The sequence below is a fragment of the Quercus lobata genome, chromosome 1, assembly GCF_001633185.2.
Source record: "Quercus lobata isolate SW786 chromosome 1, ValleyOak3.0 Primary Assembly, whole genome shotgun sequence".
NCBI lineage: Eukaryota > Viridiplantae > Streptophyta > Magnoliopsida > Fagales > Fagaceae > Quercus > Quercus lobata.
Genome location: NC_044904.1, coordinates 27,725,431 through 27,752,878, shown reverse-complemented (window position 1 = coordinate 27,752,878; position 27,448 = coordinate 27,725,431). Strand labels below are relative to the sequence as shown.

General features: G+C 36.4%; 1 protein-coding gene and 1 long non-coding RNA gene across 3 annotated transcripts; one reads left to right on the top strand and one right to left on the bottom strand.

Annotated features, from left to right (window-relative positions):
* Positions 1-235: 235 nt before the first annotated feature.
* On the top strand, positions 236-3,477 carry LOC115985478 (tropinone reductase homolog At1g07440-like). 2 transcript variants are annotated; one of them, XM_031108421.1, is made up of 5 exons: positions 236-351; positions 1,630-1,837; positions 2,087-2,306; positions 2,415-2,521; positions 3,160-3,477. In XM_031108421.1, exons 1-5 carry the CDS (start codon positions 263-265, stop codon positions 3,343-3,345), a joined length of 810 nt encoding a protein of 269 aa, XP_030964281.1. In that variant the 5' UTR covers positions 236-262; the 3' UTR covers positions 3,346-3,477. The 2 variants fall into 2 exon arrangements, with proteins under 2 accessions (XP_030964281.1, XP_030964284.1); XM_031108424.1 differs by lacking the exon at positions 3,160-3,477 and having other exon boundaries at positions 2,391-2,483.
* On the bottom strand, positions 3,309-5,709 carry LOC115985509. Its single transcript, XR_004090591.1, has 3 exons — positions 5,149-5,709; positions 4,740-4,979; positions 3,309-3,395 (listed from the first exon to the last, which is right to left on the bottom strand). It is a non-coding gene; the product is annotated as an uncharacterized LOC115985509 (long non-coding RNA).
* Between the last annotated feature and the right edge of the window lie 21,739 nt (positions 5,710-27,448).

Here is a 27,448-nt window from a genome sequence, read left to right as displayed (position 1 = left end):
GAAAAGTTTCTTTTAAAACTAATTCCTAAACTTTGTCCCAATAAAAATTCGTAAAAATAAACTTCTTTGAAAAAAAAAAGAAAAAAAACTGTGGACAAAGAGACGTCATGTGTGATGTCAGTAGTTGAGACAATCTTAATGCCGCCTTATCATCTATTGACTTTCTTCGCCTTATCTACGGCAACTATAAATAGAACCCATTCGGAGAAGTACAAAACACTACTACTTACACAGCAAACATTGTAGCAACAAAGAGAGATAAATGGCAGGACAAGAAATGGCTAACAGAGAAAGCAGGTGGTCCCTTCAAGGAATGACCGCTCTTGTTACCGGTGGAACCAAAGGAATCGGGTTCTTTCTCTGCCTAACACCCCCCCCCCCCCTTTTTTTTTTCCTTCTGAAATGTGTTCTTAGTATCTCCTTCTCTCCTTGTAATATAACTTATTTCATCCTTCTTTAAATGGTTTTATATCTTTAATTAAAGCCGGCTTGTTTATTTATTTATTTTTTTACATCAAAGATGGTTACTACTCGTCCATGTTAGATGGGGTAAGCCCTTTGTAAAATCTGTTTATTTATTTGGCTAAAATATCCAACCCGTTATTAGGAAGTATCTTTCTATCGATTATATTTTATCTCTACGGTATGACTTTAACCCGAAAAAGATTTATTTATTTTATTATCAGAAATAAAATAATCATTTAAAACTCTACTCATGATATCATAATCATTCTAAACTAGTCAATTTATATATATATATATATATTGAAATAAAATATAACCTTCTGTTTTGCCAATAATTTAATGACATAATAGCATTCATCCCTCTTTGTAAGGTTTGTATCCAGAGTTTAATCCCTGTATCTACACTAAATAAATAAAATAACCTCCTGTTTTAACTTTTGTTTTGTGAAATTCTGCTATCAGAGTTATATCAACCCAAATCCATATACAAGTGGTCATAGGGGCGGCTCCACCTTGATCATGAATTTTTTTTTTAAGTCCAGTTAAAATAAGTTTGAATATAATCATCTTAACAATATCTTAGCATTTTTAAACACACACACCAAAAAAAAAAACAAACAAACAAACTAATTTGATTTAAAATATGGGAAAAAATTAATAAATCCAATGGATCAATGGGAGTTCAATGGATGAATGATTGCTTAGCTGTGTACATTAAAAAAATGTAACTCAAATGATTGATAATGAAGAAATCATTTAACAATTTCAATATATGAAATATCATAAAAAACAATTGTAAAACTTTATGTATTTCAGTTTTTTTTTTTTTTTTTTTTTTTGATGTTGATGTATTCAAGTTTTCTTTTGTTTTAAATTTTGTATAATTTATGTTTCTTCTTGATCCCCCTAAAAAATAATCCTAGAGCCGCCACTATCTTAGGCCTATCTTACTATCACTATTGTGTGTGTCTATATATATCTTTCTCTCTTTTCTTTTTTGGTAAAGTATTAGCGTATTAGTATGTCTATGTTGTAGTAGACCCTAGATTTAGTAATACTCATGATATCCTTGTATAGTTTAATCGCTAAATACAATAGAATACACATTATTCAGTTATTCTTTTTATTTGTTGTTATTTACTACTGTGTGTTGTGACTAGCTAGGTATGCTGTTGTTGAGGAATTGGCAGGCCTGGGGGCTACCGTACATACATGCTCTCGAAACGAAGCTCAACTCAATGAATGTTTACATGAGTGGAAGATGAAGGGATTTCGAGTCTCTGGTTCAGTCTGCGATGTAGCGTCTCGAACCCAACGAGAGGAGATAATGAGCACAGTCTCGTCTATGTTTAATGGCAAACTCGACATCCTTGTGAGTCCTTTATTTCCTCTACATCACTGCGTTTTGCATGGCATATATTTTAGAGCATACTCCAAAGTTGATGAAGATCAATCTTCTTTTACCTTCTTTTCTGTACTAAAATATGTTCAGCTTCAGTTTTTGAAGATCAATCTTGATCAACAATTTAAATGGCATTGGAATATTACTTGGTCAGAGCCACTTCATTAGTGCTTTTGCAGTTAATACAATCAATTAATAGTTAATGTCACCCGGTTTTAGATAAACAATGTGGGAACGGCCAGAGCGAAACCAACCTTGGAGTACACAGCTGAAGATTTCTCATTTCTCATGTCTACCAATCTTGAATCAGCTTATCACTTGAGCCAACTTGCTTATCCTCTTCTGAAAGTTTCGGGAGCAGGAAGCATTGTTTTCGTTTCTTCGATTGCTGGTGTAGTAGCCGTAAATATGGGAGCAACTATATATGGTGCAGCTAAAGGTAATTTCTTTGTACTATAATTGACTTTTTATTGCAAGCTTATGGGTTATAAATTTCAGCTGTGACATCAAATAATGCGATCAGCTTTTGTCTGATATTCATTTGAAGGAGCGATGAATCAACTCACAAAAAATTTGGCATGTGAGTGGGCAAAGGATAACATAAGGAGTAACTCTGTTGCGCCATGGTATATCAAAACTCCCCTGGCTGAAAGTGTAAGTGTGCTAGTGCTTGTGAAGAATGTTAATTAACCATGTTTAACTAATATTGTTTGAGAGTAACAAAGAGGGAAATGAATTGAATCATTTTATGCTAAGCTTACTATTAGACCCTTATTTTAAAATAAATGACTAAATATATGTGTATTTTGAGAATTTTAGTAAAAAATTTATTAAATCTAATTTATTTACTCAAATTTCTCCCAGTTTTGAGGGAAATGAAGATTTGAGGTTTGAGAGAATAGAGAGGAATGAGTGTTCTCTCTTACTTATTCCATTCTCTTCCACCTAAAATCTCAAACAAGAAAATGAACTTCATTAAAACTCATAAACAAGAAAAGGAAAAATATTCTAAAATTATTTTTTTCATTCATTTCCATTTCATTCCTTTCTCCCCTTCCAAACGAGTTGTACAATGCACACTCTCAATAAACAAACAATTGTAAGTTTGCATTTTTCATGTGCTAAGAAATGTGAACAATTTACTGAATTTAACCTACTGCAGTATTCTATAATACCTTGGCTCCTTCAAAGAGGTCATTATCTAAGTTAGGTTCCAACTTAAAATTTTAAAATAATAATAATTAACATGAATCATGATAACCATGACAATTTATATTTTCTTCTTTTTGCAGTTTTCGGTGAGAAATGCAAATTTTTTGGAGGCTGTTATCTCTCAAACCCCTCTTGGACGTGGTGGAGAGCCAAAGGAAGTTTCTTCCTTGGTGGCATTCCTATGCCTACCTGCAGCTTCTTACATAACCGGTCAGACCATTTGTGTTGATGGAGGGATAACTGTAAATGGCTTCAGCTTACCATGAGCAGCAGAAAATGATGTTCAGACACACATTGTTGGAATATATTTTTGGTACTGCAACAAGGCATGATTGTAAACCCATGAATATTCGCATGACTACAACTATTTTTATGCAAGGAAAAATAAATAAATATAGTCAATTAGTGCTTTCCGAAATTAAAATTTTAAAAATAAAAATAAAAGAAAAGAAAGGATTGTAGTAAGTGGGATGCACAAACCTCTCTCCTTGGCATTTTCTAAAATTATTGCATATTCATCTACATGGTTATGGTTATCTTGTATTCTTAAATTTATAAGTACTTAAATTTATAAATACAAATATCTTGTATTCTCTCTCGAAGAGTATAGGTCTTAAATGATTAGAAAGCTCATATACTATAAGAGGGAATATGCATATACATAAGATCATTATTAATATAACCTGAGCTAAGATGTTGATCATGGGTCAATTAAACAAAATCTTAGTCCATATATTTTGAGATCAACTATGAATTCTCATTTTTATATGGAATATAGTATAAAAAATCTAAGAAATTGAATCAAGAATTTCCCTATAATATTAGTTTAGTCATCTTTCGCAATGTACGAAATTTTTTAGCAAACACATATATACCTACACGTACATGTATATATATGTGTGTGTGAGAGTGTTAGATTTTGAAATTCATCCAATTGCATTTTAGGACTCTAGGTCCACAGAAGAAGTTTTTGGTTCCGTTCTTGTTAATGAAGCCCAAGCCCGAAGGATATACAGAGTTAGTGCCTATTTGGTTCAGCCTTTTTTTTCTTTCAAAAATAACAATTACAAAAAGCTGAACCAAGCTCACTTTAAAACGTGATGTTAGAGAACCCTATAAAACTCACAAAACCACATTGAAGGAAAACTTTGCATTTTATCCTTTTCATTGTTTTTCCCATTGGCAAGATGAATAGATCAGGAGCGCTACAAATTTACCTCTTATCCTCATCCAGTTCACATTGGATGGAATTTAAAATGCCACTTTTACAAACCAGAAGCAAGAACACATAACAAAGAAGAGAACATATGGAAATGTCTCATTTAAAAATCAAAAGCAAGAACACACAACAAAGAAGAGAACAGATGGAAATGTCTCATTTAAAAATCGGTGGATGGCTGTGGGAGTGTGGGGGATAACTTCCATAGAGGAATGAAGGCAACAGCCTTAATTCAAACATGATGTTGCACACGATTAGTGGTCACATAACAATCTGGAGATACCTGCTCCTTCTTATATTGTCTTTTGCCTACTCACAAGCCAAAGTTTTAGTAAGTTGATTAATTGCTCTTGGAATCACAAATAACCAAAATTTCTCTATAAGCTTCTTGAGTTTAAAATTAATAGGAACATGGATACATTCATTTGATAGGTAAATTACCTTTGGTAGCTCCCTGAACAGGCATAGACTTCAGTGAAACAAAACCCGATACAGAGGAGGTGAATACAATGCTTCCCACTCCTGATGCTTTGAGAGGTGGATAAGCAAGTTGAAAAATATGGAAAACAGATTCAAAATTGGCTGCCATGAGAGTAGAAAATCCTGCAGCTGTGAAATCCACTACCGATTTCCGTATGTTTCTCCCGACAATATTTATATACGGATCAAAAACAAGCCAGTCTTCCAGTTCAGTAAACAGGAAAAGCAGTTCAAAACTTTAAATTATAACATGTTAAAACTCAAAACGGGAACATAAATAGATACAATACATAACATTTTGAAACCCAATAAGGGAAACACAAAATTCAATGTTTTTTTATGTAAAAAATGAGGAAATGAAGAAGCTTACGAGGATGTTGAGCTTCCCATCAAACAAAGTGGACACAGTGCTCATAAGCTCCTCTCTCTCACACGTAACAGACTGACCCAGTAACCCCAAAACCCAAATTATCCCGTTCACTCAGACACCCATCAAGCTCACTCTCATTCCGACAGCGCGTGTACACTCTGGCTCCAAACCCCACCAATTCCTCCACAATAGCATGCCTAAAAGGTAGAAAAAACAAAACCCAATTCCCAGTTCACAATATAATTAATTTCTCAATTCTCACAAACCAAAGAGGAAAAGAAAATAAATTCCAAGACTTCTTTTTATCTATGTATGTAAAAATATGTAACCGATTCCGCAAGTGCCACCAGTGACGAAAGGTGGGGTATGAAAAGAATGGAGAGGGTTGGTTTAGGAGATTAGACTTTTCAGAGAGAGTAGAAGAAGGGAGTGAAGGTGGAATGAGAGTCTGAGACATTCCAGCAGCGGCCAACCCAGTTCCAAGCAGGCAGCAGTGTAAAAAGTCCGACGGGTAAAGTTTAGGTGGAAATTCTTTTTGATGTTCAAGAGGTTCTAGGCTGTTTGGGAGGCCATTTCAAGCAACTTTAGCTCCCTTTTGGGAGTTCATAAGGAAATGGAATGGAATGGAATAATCATAAGCGAATCAAAATGAATAGAATAGAATAGAATGTATTTAAGTAAGGGAAATAAGTAGAAAAGAATGAAATGAAATAACCTTGATTGGATATTTTAAAATAAAGGAATGGAAAGGAATGAAAATGAATGAAATATAAGTAATCCTGTTTGAGAGCAACATAGAGGGAATGGAATGGAATCATTTTATGACAATATTATTATTAGACCCCTGTTTTAAAATAAAGGGTTGAATATATAGAGGTATTTTGGGAGTTTTAGTAAAAAAATTATTAAATCTAATTTCATTCTCTCTCATTCCTCCTAATTTCAGGGGGAATGAAAATTTTAGGTTTAAAAGGAATAGAGAGGAATGAATGCTCTCTCCCACCCATTTCATTCCCTCCCACTTAAACTCTCAAATAAGGAAATGGACTTTCCATTCGCTCCATTAAAACTCTCAAACAAGGTAATAGAAGAATATTCTAAAATTATTCTTTCCATTTCTTTCTATTTCATTCCATTCCCTCCTCTCAAACGAGGCCTTAGAGCATTTTAAATACATTAACACACTTTTTTACCCACACGTATATCAAAAACACTCAAACTCCTCTATCAAGCACCCCTTTTCTTTTTTTTAATTGATAGAATATCACACTTCTCAAAAAAAAAATGATAGAATATCACAATTATGGTATCTACTTCATTATTCTTTATTCTTGGCCCAAAATAAGAATGGCAACGGATTAAGTTCGGTGTGGGTTTTTTTATGTCTAAATCTTAGCCTACGGGTGCACCTCTATTATCCGAACCTGCCCCCTTTAATAAACGGTTTGATTTTTAAACCCTCAAAAATGCAAGCCCTGTCCAGCCATGCCACTTCAGGGCCCAATTTGTAGCCCAAACCATGGCCCAATATATACATATAGGGCTAAATGGCAAATCATACGACTATTACAAACCTGTTAATTATAAATTAATAAATCACTAGTTAATTATAAATCATAGCTAAGATCATTAATTAATAAATCACCTAGTTTTTTTTTTTTTTTAGGGGAAATAAATCACCTAGCTAAGATCACCATTTAATCATAAATCATAGCTAAGATCACCTGTTAAATATAAAAATAAAAGCTACAAAATAAATCCCACAAGTCCAAATCTAAGACTATTATAACAAGTTCAAAAAGCTACAAAATAAATCCCAGCAGTTTAGGATAATTACAAACCAAGAAGTTAATCTAACAAGTCCAAGAAATTAAAAAAAAAGCTACTAAATTAATCCAACAAGTCTAATCCTCCACAACAAGGACACAACTTCTATCCTCTTCATTAGGCTCTACATCATCAAAAATTGTTTGAATTGTACAATCTCCTAGCATAGTTAAAGAACCTACAACAACAATGAATTAAAAAATTGAATAAATTTCATCAAATTATAACCAGCAAATATAAGAATACAATTTTGATTTCACTTTATAAATACAAATTATAAAATTGCTCAATAGAATTTGTGGTTCTCAAAAAAAAAAAAAAAAAAAAAAAAAAAAAAAAAAGAAAAAGAAAAAAGATTCACTATCCATTGAATTTAAGACTACCAAATATTCCAATCTTATGTTCTGATCTATGAAATTAAAAGCTATTAGGTTCTAAATATTTAGGATTAAATGTTTAGATTCTTAATTTATGTATGTTAGCAAACTGAGAACAAAAATATGTTTAGATTAGGTGTTAGACATTGCTCAAGATTGTTCAAGTCAAGATTCAAGAACTGTCAAACTGCAAAAATAAGAAGCAAGCTACTGCGAAGCTCAACCAATCAAAAGATATGTTTGACCGATCGAAAATTTTGTTTTGCAAATTTTAAATAAGGCCCAAGCCCGCGATAGGGTTTCAATCCAACACTACTAGGTATAAAAAGAAAACCCTAATTACATTTTAGAAGTCCTTGAAAGACTTGTGAGTTACTTCTGTGAGATCTGTGAGGTTTCTGTAACCTTCTAACTCTATAAGCGTCTATTGGAACGAGATCTACAATCAAGAACTGGTGGAAACAAATTGCTTGTAGACACCACATTTTGTACCCATTAATAAATTTTGGTCCCTGGCCCCAATGATGAGCTTGACATATGTCAACAAAGGGTAATTAAAGAGTTCACAATAGTTTGGAAGTAATCACAACTCAAAAGTGTTCAAATCGCTTTGAAATCGATACTGAAAAATGACATCTTCTCACTATTTTGACCATAACATTTGATCCACAAAGCATATTTGAGTGAGGTTTATTTCATTGGAAAGTAGACTTCCTAAGCTTCAATGTGAACACAAATATTTCCTAATTTGGACTTATATTGAGTGAGTTATGACTGTTTCAAGTTGGGCTAACTGGGCAGTCCGATTTTCTAGGTTTTAAAACTTCATTTTAAGGGCCTAAAACATAATACTATGATGTGGGTCGGCCCATGGACCCTTGAGAACGTCTAAAGATCATTAAAATGTCTAAAAGCCCTAATTTTAACTGATAAATATTCATCTTATACCTCCAATTAAAACCCTTGCTAGAGAGAGTTATTTTTTAGCTTTCATCTTCTCTAAAACCCTAATTCTCCTTTCTAAAACTCACACACAGCCCCTTAGCATGTTTTTTACAAATTAAAAACCTCTCTTTAGTTAGTTCTAAGGCAGAAACTATTTTCCAAAAATTGATTTCTCAAAACCTTTTTCAAATCTCTTGTTCTTGAGTTGTGATTACTAACTATTGTTGTGTTCTTTTGATTATTCTTGTCCTCAATCTAATCTTTGTGTTGTAGGCACTAAGAGGTCGGTTAAACAACTTCAAATCTGTGATTCTAAAGCAAGGTGAGCTTCTTTTCCATGGTTTCCCACTTTGCTTAACATGATTCACATGATTTTCTTAATATAGTTTCTCCATTTGTTATATTTGATTTGTTAGATGTTTTTAATTATGTTTGACATGTTTTAATATGATTTTAGGTGGTTTATAAACTGTCCTTTTTGTTCTTTTGTTCTTATTTCAATTCCTAGGTTGGTTTGATATGTTTTAATGTAGTTTAGTTTAATTGTTTGTTTCATGTTTTGTTGTATATGTTGATGCTTTATGTTTTTTGTTTTAGGCTAGTTTAATTTTGGCGTAAATGCACTTTTGGTTTCTACATTTTGGGCAGTTTCTCGATTTGGTCCATAAACATTTTGTTCGTAGGTGAGTCCCTTCTTTTTTATACTCATTTTAAAATGGTCCTTACTGTCAACTCAATTATGGAAAATGCTAAAGTGGCAAACGGAATATACTATTTGCTGACGTGGCTTATAAAATAATAATAATGATATATATTTAACATTTTTAAATGTCATGTCAGCATTTAAATTAATTAAAAAAGCCAACTAAGAAATTTTTTTAAAAAAAGTAAATTAATTTTTTTTAAAAAACCTTAAATCTAATTTAAACTAAAATCATTTCTTAAAAAATAAGAAATCATAATCGTTTTAATTCTTTTTGTTTTTGTTTTTGGTTAACCTTAACAGCTTAAAAAAAAAAAAATCTTCTACACTCTCTACCATTAATCCTAAACTCCCTCTCTCTCTCTCTCTCTCTCTCTCTCTCTCTCTCTCTCTCTCTCTCTCCACTCGATTACATTTAGCCCTTACAGGCATTCTCCAATCAGATCTCGAACCGTCGAGAGGACGAGGACAAGAAGAAGACCAAGATCTACAAGGTCCCACCATTTTAGGAACGAGTTAGGCATTCTCCAATTAGATCTCACTTACGGTGACGGCTCATACACAGTCGGTGACTTCATCACCGAAACCCTAACTCTCAGCTCGGCTTTGATGAACAATGTAGCCATTGGTTGTGGTCACAATAACGAAGGCTTGTTCATCGGTGCCGCCGAATTGCTCGGACTCAATGGTGGAAAGTTATCATTTCCATCTCAACTGAACGCAACGTCGTTTTCGTACTGTTTAGTTGATCATGACTCGGACTCGGCTTCAACTAGATGGATTCGGTGCTGTTGATGGCGAGTTGATGGTGGATTTGGGTTTGTTGACCGCAGATTTGGTGTTGTGAATCAGCAAGGTGTTGTTGATGGTGAATTCTAGGTTTGTTTGTGTTTTTTTTTTTTTTTTTTAAAGCGGATTTGTATATTTTTTTGGATTTATGGGTTTGATTTCCTAGAGGTTTCAATGTTGATTGTGTTGGAATTTTTTGTGTTGAGATTGATTTTGAGTGGGTTAGTCAATTGTGTTTGTCTTGATTTGGAGAAGAACATGAAGAATGAAGTTCTGGGTTGGAGGTTTCTAGGTTTGACATTTTTCTGGGTTGGAGGTTTAATGATTTTTCTGGGTTGGTTTTCTCATGTGGGTTTAGGTTTGATGATTTTTTTATGTTCTGGAGGTTTCGATGGAGGATAGGGATTTTGTATGAAATTTTGCATTGTTCTAGGTTTGATTGTTCTTGGATTCAGGAAGAACATGAAGAACGTGTTCTTGGGTTTGTACCTAAAAATAATGAAAGCAATAATAATATAAAAAAATTAGATTTAAAATCTTTTTTTTTAATTTAGTTTGAATTAAATTGAAATTGAAAAATATAAATTATTTTTATTTTTTTAACTAAACTGACATGGCTTTTTTCTTTTAATTTAGAAAATGCTGATGTGGCATTTAAAAAATACCAAATAAAATATTTTATTATTATTTTATTAGCCACGTCAGCGATTAACATGCCAACAATGCGTTCTATTTGCCACTTCAGCATTTTCCGTAATTGGGTTGACGGCAAGGACAATTTTAAAAACGACTATCAAAAAGAAGGGACTCACCAAGGAGCAAAATCAGTTTAGGGACCAAATCGAGAAACGGGCCAAAATGTAGAGACCAAAAGTGCATTTACGCCTTTAATTTTTTTAGGGTTTCTAACATACTTGTTTGATCTCACATGTTATTTGTTTGCTTGATTAAATTTCTAAAAATGTAGTTTTTCAAATCTGTATTAAAGGCTGCGTATGCATACTTAAGTATGCGCACGCATACCAGTTTGATCTCACATGTATGATTTAGGGTTCTTGCTTCTTCTTTTTTTTTTTTTTTTGTGTTTTGATTAGTTTCAATCCTCTGTTTAGGTCTTTTTGAGTTTAGTTTTCACATGTTTAGGTCTAAGGTTAGTAGAATAACATGTTTCACATGCTTGAATTGATAGATTGATGATTAGGGTTTATGCTTTGATGAATCACATGAGCATTCATGAGAATTTGAATATGCTTTGATGCATAGGTGTTGAGGTGTTATGGTGTAGCAAGATAAGTGAGGTAAGACATGCATTCATATGTACATGCATTTGATTGATATATGGTATGTGAACTTGGAATATGTTTGTGTGCTTGAAGTTCTTGATACTCTCCAATAATTCTTTGATTATGTCTTGTTTATTTGTTGCCTTAGATGTGATAATATGAAATATGCATGTTAAATGTATGCTAGGTTTGATATGAGTTGCCCATGATAGATGTATGTTAGGGTTTTGAGATGATTGATGTCATGTTGATTGCTAGATGTATGCTAGTGTGTGTGTGTGTGTGTGTGTGTGCATGTGTGTGTGTATAGATAACGATATTGAATGAGGCTTTAATGAGATTAAGACGTAAGACACAATGACTGAAAGCTGACCCACGGGTTGGGTGCCTAACACCTTCCCATCCCCATACCTACTTTAAATTGATACTCTGATAGTAAGATCAGTCCTTCCACATAAAGGGACTATATTTATGGTTCCTAGACCTAATCTAGGTGATGACTCCATCTTTTCCCCACACCGATCCACTTAGCCAAGGTGTACTCCCCTTTTCCTAAGGAGAAAACCGTTGCGCCCACATTGCTGCATAAAGATTTTGAAAGTTCAAAAACGTGTAAAAACACCTTTGAACGTTTAGACCCCCAAATTACAACTTAACCAATTCAAGCAATATGTCAAACAACTAGTGTGCGGAAACTTAACATATGCTATAATATGAAATTGATTAAATACTTTCTAAGCCATAACAAATTAAAATCCACAGTAGATAATAAAAAGGCAAAGATAAAGAGGAAGGAAGATGCAAACACAAAGACAACACGCGATGTGTTATCGAAGAGGAAACTGAAGCCCTCGGCGTAAAACCTCTCCGCCGCCCTCCAAGCAGTAAACAATCCACTAGAAAATACAGTTGGGATACAAGGACAGCAATAGACCCTCCAAGCCTAATCTACCCAGTGCACCTAAGCCCTCCAAGCTTCTTGCTCCAACGAGGTTGCGCCGAACTTTTTTCTTTTCTAGCTTCCCGGATTCCGCTACTAGACCATAGCATCAACCAATGAAGATTGGTTCCTTCCTAACTGCTTCCCAGAAATCCAAACAACTGTCTCACAGTGATGATGATGGTGAGAACCAGGTTTGGTATAATGTCTCTCAAGGATATGACAATGGAGAGGAAGAGAGTTGAGGAATTTGAAGAGACTCTAAGGTATAGATTGTGGGTGAATTAATCTTGTTTTTCTTTAGGTTTCTCTCTCAAAATTCTCTCTGGAAGCTCTCTTTCAATCGTGGGTAAAAGGGGTATTTATACTGGAGTGGAAGAGGAATGTGAAACGTCAGGTTTTACAAAACAGGGGTGGCTCGCGGCTTGACCTCGCGGCTTGACCAAGTTGCGAGATCCAGTCGCGAGATAACCGTATGGCCAGTTGTCCTGTTTTGTCCCGTAGTGCTCCAGCTAGCATGACTGTTCATCTTCCAGCATGCTTGACACGTGTGCTGCTTCTAGCGGCTTGCAGCCGCGAGTCACCCGCGAGTCCCAGCCGCGAGTCTCTGTTTTCTTGCACACTCTTGAGCAATCTTCACTCTATCTCACTCACTACCCTTACATCAATCCCACCTAAATACAGGGTTACTAAATGCTGAATTACAAGCAAATTTGGCACGGAATAAAGCCAATTAGATGGTTGAATAAATTCAACCTTACAATCTCCCCCTTTGGCTATTCCGTGACAAAACCCTAAAACAGACTCTAGACTTAACATGTGAGTTGGGAACAGTTGAACAAAAACTCACTCACACCTAACTCTAGAAACTGTGAAGCACTTGAATCATATGAACATAATACTCCTAAAACACAACAATACACCATAATCATTGTATGCAGAAAATCATAAAATGCATATGAAACAGGCAATATGTGATCAAGCATAGATGGGGTTTAAGAAACAAACCATGGCTTGATCAACCAAGTGAACACCACAAGGTAGTGATCACAGTTAAGACACTTGTATGTTTAACACTCAACCAATGCATAACACACAAGGTATATGCATCTAGGAACAATCCTACAAGGGCACAAGAGTGACAGTACATAAACCAAAATGCAGAACATTTAGATTAAAGTACTGATTTCAACATAGCATAAAGGCTGCATTAAGCAAGGTACATACCATAAAGCCTACAAACTATGCATAAAACATAAACCCTAAAAGCTTACAAAAGCACATGGGTACAAAACACAAAACATCCTGAATAACAGTTTACAAAACATAATATAACAACTTAAAGTGAAAACTTAAACTGAAGAAGAATGTAAAGACACTCCCCCTTACGTAATATTCTCCCCCTCTGATCATGCCTAACACTCCCCCTTTTTGTCATGGAATAGGCTAGTCATCCTCTTCCAGCTTTCTCTGAATTTGATCCAATTGAGTTTGAAGAGAAGTAAACTTCATATCCCATCGAGTGCTTTGATGGTGTAGAGAAGCTGTGAGTCCAGACATCTTTTTATTCAACTCGTGGACAGAGGATACAATGCGATCAAGTTTCTCATCTAGGGAGAGAGTGCTGAAATGAGAGCCACTGTGAGATGCAAAAGTTTCTGGTTTGGCTCTCTTCCGACTATGTCCAATGCTTGCATTGAATGTACGCATGTTGATTGGACTTGGTTTTGGGATAGGAGATTCATCTTCCGCTGGATAAATTCCCTTGAGCTTCAAGATCCGTGAAATGAGACTACAGAAAGGAACGCATATCCGTGACTCAGTTCGAAGAACCGTTTTGCGCAGAACATGAAAGATATGAGCACAGATGTCTATTTCCACATCAGAGATTGGATCATGAAGAAACAAAGCACGTCCGAGGTTCATATACCCAGTGCTTGATAAAGGGTACAAATTGTGAAATATCACAATTGTAAGCACTCTCAGTTTTGGAGAAAGAGAGGAAACACTGATGGATTTGCCATTGGGTGAGAACTCCAAGTCTTGACCAAGACTCTCTTTGAGAAGCTCCTCATCAGGACAGAGATCATCATAAACCGGAGAATGTCGAAAAATTGGTCTGTTGATGTGAAGAATTTCTGCCAGATATGCAGGAGAGACAGAAAAGCTCTTTTTCCGAACCCAACACTTAAGTTCATCTCCTTTCACAATTGTGTTAGCATAAAATTCTTTTACCAGTTCTTCATACGCGTCATCCGGATCAGAGAGAAGGTAATTCCAATCCTTGTGAGCAAACCATTTCGGAATGTCAGTGTCATGAAGTGAGGGCTGATCCAAGGCTTTTTCTAGTAATGGTTTGGCATGTAGAAAGAAATTCTCATAAGACTGATAGGCTGCATATGATCTGAACTTGTTGGGATCGAAACTCTTTGATGAAAAGCGAGTCCCTTTTGTTTGAGGCGGGTAATCATCAACATCAATTACTGGTTCCTTCCCTTTGGAACTACCTCCTTTCACAGCAGCTTTCTTGAATGGTGACATGACTAGTCTGTATTATGAACAAGAGAAATGGCAGCACACAATCCAACAAACTTTATTAGCAGTGGGTTAGTGGAAATTTAGGAACAATGAAGAAACCCTAATAGCTGGATGACAATGGCCCGAAAATAGCAAAGAGGGACACAAATGGCCCAAATTGAACTACACAGTAGAGGGAGACAAAATAACCCACACAAGCAGCTGAAAAAGAACCCACATTCAACAACACATCAACTGGATACCACACAGGATGATTTTGAAACACCACAACAACAGCAGAACAGACAAAAATAGCTAACCCTAGCTAAGCTCATGATAAAGAACAAAACCAACAATATAAGATAGCTCAAAACAGAGACAGAAACTACCATAAGCTAAGCATGGATCAAGAGTAATAGTTGAGTTAAAAACCCATCTCAAAAATCACAATCAAATGTGAGTAATCCAGAGGGAAAACCATAACAACAAGTAGAAAAGAGTTCAAGACAGAAAAAACCATACCTGTTACTTGATGATTTTGAGCTGAAAAGAGGCAAACAATGGAGATCGAAAATGGAGGCACGGTGGGAATGGGTAAGAACAGATGAGAAAGACAATGAACAGTCACAACAAGATCGAGGGAAAAACAAAAAAGTTTAAAAACTGCCCCTGTATTTCTAAAACACGCGATTTTTGCGACTGAAACGAGTCGCCAAAGAGTCGCCAGATCAAGCCGCCAAAACACTCAAGGACAAAAATTTGAAAATTTTTCTAAGTGTTTTTCGCGACTGGAAGGTCTACCCGCGAGTGAGTCGCGAGCTGAGCCGCGAAAATCTCTGAGTGAACCTCGCGACTGGACGTTCCACTCGCGAACAAGTCGCCAAAAATAACCCGTGGAGACGCGACTGAGGCTCGCGACTTGACATACCCGCGACTAAGCCGCCAAAACAGGGCAAAACTAGAGTTTTGAAATTATCAGATTTTTCAAACAAAATACTTTCCAAAAACACCTAAAACACTCAAAAATCTTTTTGTGCTTGATTTAACAAAGATTGAGCATGTGGAAAACACATTTTATCAAGTACAATCACACAAATGAATATGACATTTATTGAACATAAACTTGTGTGTTGTGTGTGGATATCAACAATGAGATAGTCCTTAGTCTAATGTGAAGCTTCAATGATCAATTCAACCAAGACATACACAATTAGCACTGGATCACGAGACCCATCTCAATTATAGAAGAATGTATATATGACCTCCCACAAAACTTGATAACATAATTTGGAGCTTTACATTTGACTCCACTTTCAATCATAACATTTGATCTTTTTGATCTTTTGAGTCAATCACCTCTCATTGTGAGAGTGATATTTGATATTTCACTTTAATGAATAAGCCTTTGGCTTTTTGAATAAACTTTCATTTTAATATAAGGTCGCTTACCCTTTTTCCTAGTCAAATACTAGAATGTGCGACAAGTTTTTACAGCTCAAAATCTCTTTTCATTTGGAGATTTACATTTGGTGAGCTCTTTTTAGCAAAACAAAAATAAATAGTGGGAAGATATATAGACACAAGTCTATGCATGTCTTAAGATCAACATAACCATTCACTAATCATTCATGACAAGTTTGAAGATCTATTTACAACAATCACAACGATTTCGAGATTTCTCCCACATAGATATGAGTGCATGAAAATAAGCAATGCTCGAAAATGCACAAAGCCATTAGCACAAAGGTACAAGGCAAAACAAGTTTTGAGACAAAAACTCAACAATGTCAATCAAGCTTTTTGATTTTCTAATTTTTATGTGATTATTGGATTTTTGACATAAAAGAAGAAAATGATTGAACAAACAAAGAAAGAACCAACAGAATTCACAGATGGACAAGCAAACAATAAACATGTTGCACAAAGAAGTGTGTGCCTCATCACAAACAAACTTATCATATTATAAGTATGTGAAGCACACAACACACAAGAGAGTCAAGGAATTGTACCAACACCAATGGTCTTACGGAGTGATTCAAACCGTGGACCATCGAGAGGCTTGGTGAAGATGTCCGCCTTTTGATTGTCGGTGTGTATGAACTCAAGACACACAACTCTTTCCTCTACCAAATCCCGAATGAAATGGTAACATATCTCTATGTGTTTAGATTTTGAATGCTGGACAGGATTCTTGGAAAGATTGATGGCACTGGTGTTGTCACAGAAGACACACATCGTTTCTTGAGGAATTCCATAGTCATGAAGTAATTTCTTCATCCAAAGAAGCTGAGTGCAGCAACTTCCAGCAGCGATGTATTCTGCTTCTGCAGTAGATAGAGACACTGAATTCTGCTTCTTGCTCATCCACGAGACAAGATTGTTACCAAGATAGAAACAGCCGCCTGAAGTGATTTTCCGATCGTCTACACTGCCAGCCCAGTCAGCATCTGAATACCCAGCAAGACAAGCATTTGAGTCTTTTGAATACCACAGACCATAGTTTGCAGTACCATTCACATATCGAATGATTCGCTTAGCAACAATCAGATGAGATTCCTTCGGATTAGCTTGGTACCTGGCACAAACACCCACACTAAAAGCAATGTCCGGTCTACTGGCTGTAAGGTAGAGCAAACTCCCTATGATGCTCCTATACAGTGTAGGACTTACTTCGACTCCAGATGAATCAACATTCAGTTTAGTGGATGAGCTCATGGGAGTGGAGGCATGTTTTTTGGAGTCTAGTCCAAACTTCTTGACAATGTTTCTGGCATACTTCTCTTGAGATACAAATATGTCCTCCTTTTGTTGTTTGACTTGAAGACCCAAGAAAAATGTGAGTTGCCCCACCATACTCATCTCAAACTCCTTCTTCATCTCCTCAGAAAATTCAGTAGCACGATCTTCGATGGTTGCCCCAAACACTATATCATCAACATAGACTTGTGCCACAAGGAGATAATCTTCATCATTTTTGACAAACAGAATTCGATCGGCATACCCTCTCTTGAAACCTCTATCTAGAAGATAATGTGTAAGACGATCGTACCAGGCTCTAGGTGCTTGTTTTAAGCCATAAAGGGCTTTCTTCAATCTTAATACATGATCTGGAAAATGAGGATCCTCAAATCCTTTTGGTTGCTCAACAAATACTTCTTCATTTAGATATCCATTCAGAAATGCGCACTTTACATCCATTTGATAAAGTTTGAAATTCAAGGTGCACGCAATGGACATGAGGATTCGAATAGATTCAAGTCTTGCCACCGGAGCAAAAGATTCATGAAAATCCACTCCTTCTACTTGAATGTATCCTTGAGCTACTAACCGAGATTTGTTTCGAATTATCTCTCCATCTTCATCAGTTTTGTTTTTAAAAATCCATTTTGTGCCTATAACATGAATGTTCTCAGGCGGTGGAGCAAGTTCCCACACATCATTCCTCACAAACTGATTCAGCTCTTCATGCATTGACTCAACCCAATTCTCATCTTGAAGAGCCTCTTCAACCCTTTTTGGTTCAAACTGTGCAAGATAGCAGTGATATGTTACATGATTAGCGAGTAGAATGTTTCCTTTCCTGAGGCGAAGACCGTCATCAAGAGATCCTATGATGTTACTTTCCGGATGATTCTTGATAACTCTTGAAGATGGCCTTTTTGAAGTGGAAACTTCATCACTACGAGAGATAGAAGGATGAACTTCAGGAGGAGTAAGAGGGCTTGATGTTCTAGACATCGATCTCATTTCCATTCTTGGGTTGATGGGAGTTGATTCGACTTCTAGTATAGGTTCTTCACCTTCTATATCCAAAGCTTCTACCTCAACATCGGCCTCTTTGGTGCTTGGCCCTTCTACATCATCAATCATTTCCACCTTAGGTAAGGCATCATCGATCTTGACATTTATGGACTCCATCACAGTCTTTGTTCTCTTGTTAAACACTCTATACGCTCGACTTGTAGTAGAGTAGCCAAGAAAAATACCCTCATCACTTTTCGCATCAAACTTCCCAAGATTCTCTCGATCATTTAGGATATAGCATTTACTTCCGAACACCCAGAAATACTTCACTTTTGGCTTCTTCCCATTCCATATCTCATAGGCAGTCTTCTTTGTACCAACTCAAAAGAAAATCCTATTGCCAATGTGACACGAGGTGTTGACAGCTTCTCCCCAAAATTTTTGAGGTATTCGCTTGTTAAGCAACATGACTCTTGCCATCTCCTGAATCACACGATTTTTTTTCTCTACCACTCCATTTTGTTGTGGAGTTTTGGGAGCTGAAAATTCTCTTTTAATTCCATTCTTCTCACAGAAGGACTCGAATCTTGCATTCTCAAATTCCCTCCCATGATCACTTCTAACTTTGGCTATCGGAATCCCTTTTTCGTTTTGTAGTTTCTTGCACAGAATTTCCAACCTCTCACAAGCTTCTGATTTTTCTCTAAGGAATTCAACCCAAGTGTATCTTGAGTAGTCGTCCACAATAACCATAATGTATCTCTTCCCCCCTAGGCTTTCAGTTCTGGTAGGCCCCATTAGATCAACATGAAGTAACTCCAAGCACCGAGAGATGGCTATCACATTCACCTTGTGATGACTTGCCTTAGTTTGCTTCCCCATTTGACATGCACCACAAACGGTCTTCTTCACTTTTCCAAACTTAGGAAGTTCCTCGACTGCTTCAAGTTTGGAAACTTTTGCTACTTGTTTGAAGTTGGCATGCCCAAATCTGTGATGCCACAGCTCCAACATATTCACACGAGCACTTCTACACGATATGGGTGCCGTGGGAACTATTCCATAACAGTTATCTGTAGTCCGATTTCCTTCCAAAACCTGAATCCCCTCTTCATTGATGATCACACATCCCTTCTTAGAGAATTGTACCAGAAAATCATCATCACAAATTTGAGTGATGCTCAGCAAATTCGCCTTCAGCCCTTTTATGTACAGCACATCTTTCAACAGCGGCAAACCAGGTATCTCAATGGTTCCTTTGCCTAGGACTTAAGCATGACTTCCATCACCAAAGGTCACATAGTCACCAACCTTTTCTTTGAGTGTCTTAAACAGAGACTTATCCCCTGTCATATGGCGAGAACACCCACTGTCAAGATACCACAAACATGCATTAAACACCTTCAATGAGGTATGCACAAATAGGTTCACATGTGACAGACATTCTTGACCTTCAAACACAAACTCATCATCAGTTTTCATGCTTCTTTCAGATTGATTTTTCATTTTTAGATTCTCAATCATCTCACACAACATTCTATTCTTTCTTTTATATTTCTTAATCAATGATTTAGATTCAGATATGCTACTGTGTAAGACATGATTCTGATTTTCAATATATTCCAGCATGTGAACAAACACTCTAGCATGTTTCTTAGTTTTTAACAACTCTACAAGATCATCAGTAAGACACCTTTCAGACATATGCATAGAGTCATTTTCACAAACACTTAAGCTACAATTCAGCATGGTATATTCCAAAACAATCAACCACAACACAAGGGTCTAGGATCACACTTAGGTAATAAAACCACAACAAGTGTACCCGCTCTGATACCAATTGAAAGTTCAAAAACGTGTAAAAACACGTTTGAACGTTTAGACCCCCAAATTACAACTTAACCAATTCAAGCAATATGTCAAACAACTAGTGTGCGGAAACTTAACATATGCTATAATATGAAATTGATTAAATACTATCTAAGCCATAACAAATTAAAATCCACAGCAGATAATAAAAAGGCAAAGATAGAGAGGAAGGAAGATGCAAACACAAAGACAACACGCGATGTGTTATCGAAGAGGAAACCGAAGCTCTCGGCGTAAAACCTCTCCACCGTCCTCCAAGCGGTAAACAATCCACTAGAAAATATAGTTGGGATACAAGGACAGCAATAGACCCTCCAAGCCTAATCTACCCAGTGCACCTAAGCCCTCCAAGCTTCTTGCTCCAACGAGGTTGCGCCGAACCTTTTTCTTTTCTAGCTTCCCGGATTCCGCTACTAGACCATAGCATCAACCAATGAAGATTGGTTCATTCCTAACTGCTTCCCAGAAATCCAAACAACTGTCTCACAGTGATGATGATGGTGAGAACCAGGTTTGGTATAATGCCTCTCAAGGATATGACAATGGAGAGGAAGAGAGTTGAGAAATTTGAAGAGACTCTAAGGTATAGATTGTGGGTGAATCAATCTTGTTTTTCTTTAGGGTTTCTCTCTCAAAATTCTCTCTGGAAGCTCTCTTTCAATCGTGGGTAAAAGGGGTATTTATACTGGAGTGGAAGAGGAATATGAAACGTCAAGTTTTACAAAACAGGGGTGGCTCGCGGCTTGACCAAGTCGCGAGATCCAGTCGCGAGATAACCGTATGGCTAGTTGTCCTATTTTGTCCTGTAGTGCTCCAGCTAGCATGACTGTTCATCTTCCAGCATGCTTGGCACGTGTGCTGCTTCTGGCGGCTTGCAGCCGCGAGTCACCCGCGAGTCCCAGCCACGAGTCTCTGTTTTCTTGCACACTCTTGAGCAATCTTCACTCTATCTCACTCACTACCCTTACATCAAACCCACCTAAATACAGGGTTACTAAATGCTGAATTACAAGCAAATTTGGCACGGAATAAAGCCAATTAGATGGTTGAATAAATTCAACCTTACATATTTTCTATTGATGGTGATCTAAAACCTTTGAGTGGGATCTCAAAGTCACAAACAAGGGAGTTTGTATTCAGTAAATTCAAGATAGAAGAGTCTAGGGTTGAAGCTACACGTGGTCATGTTAGTAAGTTCTACAAGAGGGAGCTTTAGATTTAGGATTTAAATATATTGTAAACTTCCATTTTATCATAGTGGATTTGTTTACCTTGAGGATAGCTAGGTTAAATCCTCCCCAGGTTTTTTACCTTGAAATGGTCAATTTTAATAGTTTTCCCAGGTCATCATATTATTGTCTTCTTTACTTTTTTGCACTAAGTAATATGCTTGCATGTGTTTAACCTAAATCTCATACTTAACCTAAGTAACTACTTGGCTAATTCATTAAGTTAAACTAATTTGATTTATAGAGGTCTAAACATAACAAACAAAAGCAACAACAACAACAACAAAATCCAAAGGACAAACCTAACCCATCAATAATCCAAATACAATTTTAAATAATAAACATGTTAATCAATAAACAATAACCAAAGATTTCATCAACCATAAAACTATGTAACAAACCCAAAGTTATATAAAATAATAATAATAATAACAGTGACAGAGCAATGAACCTATGGAGAACGACAAACCGATGGTAGAGCTTGAGTGGTATGATCGGCGGTGAGAGTGAGTGAAGGTGAGACTTGAGAGTGAGTAAGAGTGGCCGAGTGGGTGAAGGTTGGGGGCTGAGGGTAGAGAATGAGGGGCGGCTGTGAAATAAGAGGAGAGTTAAAGAGTGTGTTAGCTGTTAGGGTTAGACTAAGTTTTGTGTGTGTGTCTACCTCTCTACCTATCTATCTATCTTTCTATCTATATATCTATAAATAAATATATATTTAAATGTATGTATGTATATTCAGGTTTTTTGGTAATTGTGGTCTAAATAAGTCAGGTCTGGGTTCGAGTTTAGGGTAGGTATCACTAAAACCCGCACTTGACCCAAACCCGTCTCGAGTTTAATTTTAAAGAACCAAACCAAACCCTACTATTTCGCAGGTCGGATTAGGTTGAGTACCCGCAGGTCGGGTTGGTTTTGCCATCCATAGCCCAAGATACTATTTTATATTTAATTTTTAATATATGAGATAATACTTCAAAACATTCTTAATTACTTGGAAAATTTGATAAAAATAATGCCCAAAATTGATAAGTTTAATTATAGTTCCTTAATTTTTTTTTTTTAAAATAATGATGTTTTTAATCAAGTTCAAATTCTCAATAATCAAATTATAAAATAAAATAAAAAATTATTTTCTAAATAGGGGTTTAGTTTAATTTAAAGTCATTGTCCATCTTCCTTGTTCATTTGTTCTATTGTAGGAAATAATAAAATCATATAGAAAATCCTTAATTAAACTTTGTATTTTAGCAAAGTATCTAACTTCGAGTTTCTAGCATATAAGATTCATTCACTTTCATACTCCAAACAAAGATTTTTCTCTATAAATATTTTTTTTATGTGTTTAATGGTTACCAAATTGATTAATTAAAAATCCCTAAATGAAATACAAAATTAATCAAGTATTATCATTTTTCTCTACTTGGTTACTATTCAAAAAAATTTGTTGACAAAGACTTCAAATTGAAGTGATTTTAATAAATTTTGGGATTTTAATTACAAAATTAAAAACACTATATTTTTCTAGACCTTTTATGTAATTTCCCATAATTATTTAAGCTTTGTAGTTGTTAAGGTATTAGTAAATGAGTAAACCTCTCAAGTCTAGAGATGGCAAAAAGCTAAAAACAACCCATTACGCATGATCCACCCTTTTCCCACTCTATTTCGAGCGAATTTTCTCAATCCCAAAAAGGTGACTGGGTAGGGATGTGTTTTGCTCACCCCACCCCGAATATATATATATATATATATATATATTGTTATTTTATTTAATATATATTTAATGTATTTATACATATATTGTATTTTTATCTTAATATATATCCTAGATATAACAGTTTTTTAATATATTCTATTACTATCTTCAAAATATTTGTTTATATTTCTCTCTTGGTAGTCTATTTTTTGATAAGTTTATATCTTAGGACTCCCACGATCTTAATTTCCCTTTATATTTCATCTTTATCGCATTAATATTGAAACTATCTCATTAGGATTAGTAACATATTTCCAACCCATCCCGAACCCGACCTACCCTGCATGGGCCCTAAAAAGGTGACAAGGTGAGGACAAGTCACCCATAATTCAACTTCACCCTACCCCATTGCCATCCCTTAAGTTGTGCATAACATTTCTTAAAGCATTCACGTTAGATTTTGTGAAACTTTAGCCAAATTTGACTTACACAGTACTTTTTTTTTTTTCCTATTTAACTAACCCTTTTTAATATGGCCAGCATGAGATGCTTTAATTTTTCTCTTTTTCTAATTATATATATATATATATATATATATATATATATATTGTCTTTCCTTCTCTTTTTCATGTGAAATGATATCTTTTTCTTGCTCTATACAACGAGAAGTCTCACAACATTTGGCCTCACCCATTACCTCACCCATTAGTGAGGCCCACATTTTGTGAGAGACCCACTACATGTAGCACATACAAGATATACCTTCTCCTTATGCCATGTGACATCATTTTTATTGGATAAACTAAACACCCATAGCAAGTTTAACGTAAAATATGAACCAAGTAGCTGTTGATGCAAATAGAATATAACTTCAAGGGGATAAAATCCAAATTCTAAAACTTCAAGGTGTAAAATCTAAAGGCTTCCAAATTTCAAGAGTGATGTTTGCACTCTAGCCTTCTTGGTTCATGCACCAAAGTGAGGAAACTTATAATAGTATTAGTTATGTATTCTTTAGGAAGTACAGACACTTTATTTGAGGTATTGTACTCATGTCGAACACAAGACACTTTTGCATACATATCCCACCCATGTCTTTTTCTTTTTTCTTTTTCTGGAAAAATTGCAAAACATTGCTGGGACATGGAATGGACACAACTTTATAAAATCGTAAAAAGAAACTTTGTTAGGAAGAAAGTGTGGGCCTGAAAACTAGTAATTTTACTACAACGATAATTTCCATAACTTTTGCCAAAATTCGCATAAGTGGTTAGTTGTAAGTGGTAGAAAAAAATATGATAAGCTCATGTGGGACCACAATTCCAATACTCACAAGTCACCACGTGAACAAAGTTCTCTCCCAAGTAGGAGCCCCTCTTTCTCGTCTTCCTTAGTTGAGTCACCCCTCCCTTTCTTTCATTGGTAGGGTTATTATTCCTAGAGCTTTGTCTCCCTTTCTCTCCCAACACTGCCATGGATCACACGATGGTGGAAGGGCTGTCCAATCTCCACCTCACAAAAGAGGAAGAAGAAGAAATATCCATTAAATCGAGATGCAAATCAGATTTATTGGAAGAATGCTCTCTTAGCCTCTTCAATCCTCTACTGGCGGAGAAAAATCAAAACCTAAGAGTGCTAAAGAACACGCTGCGGATGGCATGGAAGATTGGTTCAGATTTACAGATCGTGAATGTGGGAAATAACATTTTGTAGTTCAGATTCAGGTCTGAGTATCAAATGAAGTGGGTTGAATAGAATGGGTCATGGAACTTCAACAACAACTTGTTGTTGCTGTGCAGGTGGAGTAGGGGGCTCTCGACTACAAATATAAGCTTTACCCACTCCCCTTTTTGGGTTCAAATATGGGGACTCCCCTTTGAACTCATGTTAGATGAGGTTGGTAAGGAGCTCGGCAACAACATAGGGAAATTCATTGAAGTAGACTAGCGAGCAAGACAGTCAGACCGAGCAAAATTTATGAGAATTAGAGTGGATCTCCAATTAGACAAGCCACTTAGAAGAGGGGGTAAGGTTGCTAGTGTTGAAGGAGAAAAATTCTGGGTAAGCTTTAGATTTGAAAGGCTTCCAACCATTTGCTTTCAATGTGGTAGGTTGGGTCATGATGAGAAGCATTGCAAAGAGCTTCCAGACCAGTAAAATCCCAAGCAATATGGTGATTGGCTTCGAGCTCAAGGAAATTCAAAGATAGGTATGGAAAGATCAAGGTCAACCAGCAGTGAAGACTAAGCAGGTGGTAGTGAGGACAAGTTCAAAGGTAACGAAAATGCCACAACGAAACTTTCCTTTGCTTCAGTGTCCGACAACGGTGATGGTCATTCAGCAACAAGGGAAATCAGAAAATTTCAAATTCAAGAAGCACCGAGAGGCATGATGTCAGGGAGGGAGACAGGAAACAGGGCGTCACACATGTCTCCTCTTCTCGGATGGAACAGGTCACTGAGGAAGTGTCAGAAGCATCGTGACCTGAACAACTTCGCATCCACTGGTTTCCAGCACGATTTGAAAGAGAATAAAGGTGTAGATGACGTGCTTTTGCTAGTGGGCCAGCAAGCCCATTCATAGAAAGAGGCAATGGAAGGCAGCAGCCCAATTAAGCCCATAGCTGACCAAAATGAAGAAAAGGAATGCAAGCTTGAACCCACGGGCCAAGGGATAGAAAGGAAAATAAAAGCAGAAGCCCAATGGAAAAGAATTGCAATGGAGAAAGGAAAGAATAAAAGCCCAAAATCTGAGGCCCAGCCCTTAAGCATTAGATCCAAGACGGTGGGAAAATTAGATTTTAAAGAAGAAACAAATGTTTCACAGAAGAAACAATGCTCAGCAACAACTGAAGACCAAAACCTACATGATGAGGGATCAGCGATAGCTGCAAGGCAGCGCCGCTAGGAGCCATGAATCCCATAAGTTGGAACTGCCAGGAACTTGGGAACCCCTGGTCAGTGCGAGTGTTGCACGACATGGTACGACGATGGAATCCCAAAGTGGTGTTTCTGATTAAGACAAAAGCAAAAACTCAGCGAATAGAAAGAATAAAAAACAAAATTGGGCTGGCAAACGGTTTTATAGTTCCTTGTGTAGGCAAAAAAGGAGGACTAGCCTTGTTGTGGGCTAGAGAGATTGATTTGGAAATTAAGAGCTACTCTTAAAACCACATAGATGCTATAATCAATGACACAGAGAAAAGTTTCAAATGGAGGCTCGCGGGCTTCTATGGCCATCCGGAGACCCACCGAAGGTATGAATCCTGACACCTTCTAGCTTTCTAGAATAATCAATTACACTTCCCATGGTTATGCCTAGGAGATTTCAATGAATTATTGTCTAACACTGAAAAGTCGGGGGGGGGGGGGATGTATCCAGTCTCAACAACAAATGGATGGGTTTAGAAAGGTGGTTGATTACTGTGTTTTTCAAGACAGAGGCTACTGTGGCTTTGACTTTACTTGGTGTAACATGCAAGGAGGGGAAAACAAAACATATTTGAGATTAGATAAAGCCCTTGCCAACCCAGAGTGGACCAAAAATTTTGGGGGAATGAAAGTGCATCATTTGGTTGATTCAACATCTGATCATAGTGCCTTGCTTCTATTTGATTCAACAGTCTAACACCAAACTTGAGCAAAGCGCTTCCATTTTGAAGCAATGTGGTCAAAGAATGTAGAATGTAAGGCTATTATTGAAAACTCTTGGGGGATGGGATTTGATCTCAACACTCCGAAGGGAGCCATGGCTAATCTTAGTAGCTATCATGCAAAACTGAAGAATTGGAGTTGTAAAGTGTTTTGGCAGATTCCAAAGAAGATCCAGACAAAAAGAAATGCACCAAACTCCCTAACCTTACAAGACAAGGATGGAATGTTAAGCACTGAGATTAATTGTTTAAGAAAGGAAATCAATGACCTCCTTGATGATGAGGAGATTTACTAGGGACAAAGAGCCAAAACTCACTGGCTTAAAGAAGGCAACAAAAATACCAGGTTCTTCCATGCGCAAGCTTCTGAGTGATGCAAGCAGAACAAGATTATGGGAATTTGGGATAGCCAAGGCAAATGGTGTGATGGAAAGGATAGTATAGCTCAAGCTGCCATTAACTATTTTGAAAACATTTACAAAAAGGCTTCCCCATCACAAGTAGATGAAGTAATTACTGCTATTCCTACACGGGTGACCGAAGACATGAATGAAAGCCTAAATAGGAATTTCACTAAAGAGGAGGTTGCCACTACTCTCAAACAGATCCACCCCACTAAAGCGCCTAGCCTCAATGGTATGTCTACTATTTTTTACCAAAAATATTGGAGCATTGTGGGATGTAGCATTACTAATATGGTTCTAAATGTTCTCAATAGTAATATGTCTA

Coding starts and splice junctions, on each gene's coding strand:
- LOC115985478 (XM_031108421.1), top strand. CDS start 263: ATGGCAGGACAAGAAATGGCTAACAGAGAAAGCAGGTGGTCCCTTCAA. Junction 1,838..2,086: donor ATGGCAAACTCGACATCCTT/GTGAGTCCTTTA, acceptor ACCCGGTTTTAG/ATAAACAATGTGGGAACGGC. Junction 2,307..2,414: donor TATATATGGTGCAGCTAAAG/GTAATTTCTTTG, acceptor ATTCATTTGAAG/GAGCGATGAATCAACTCACA.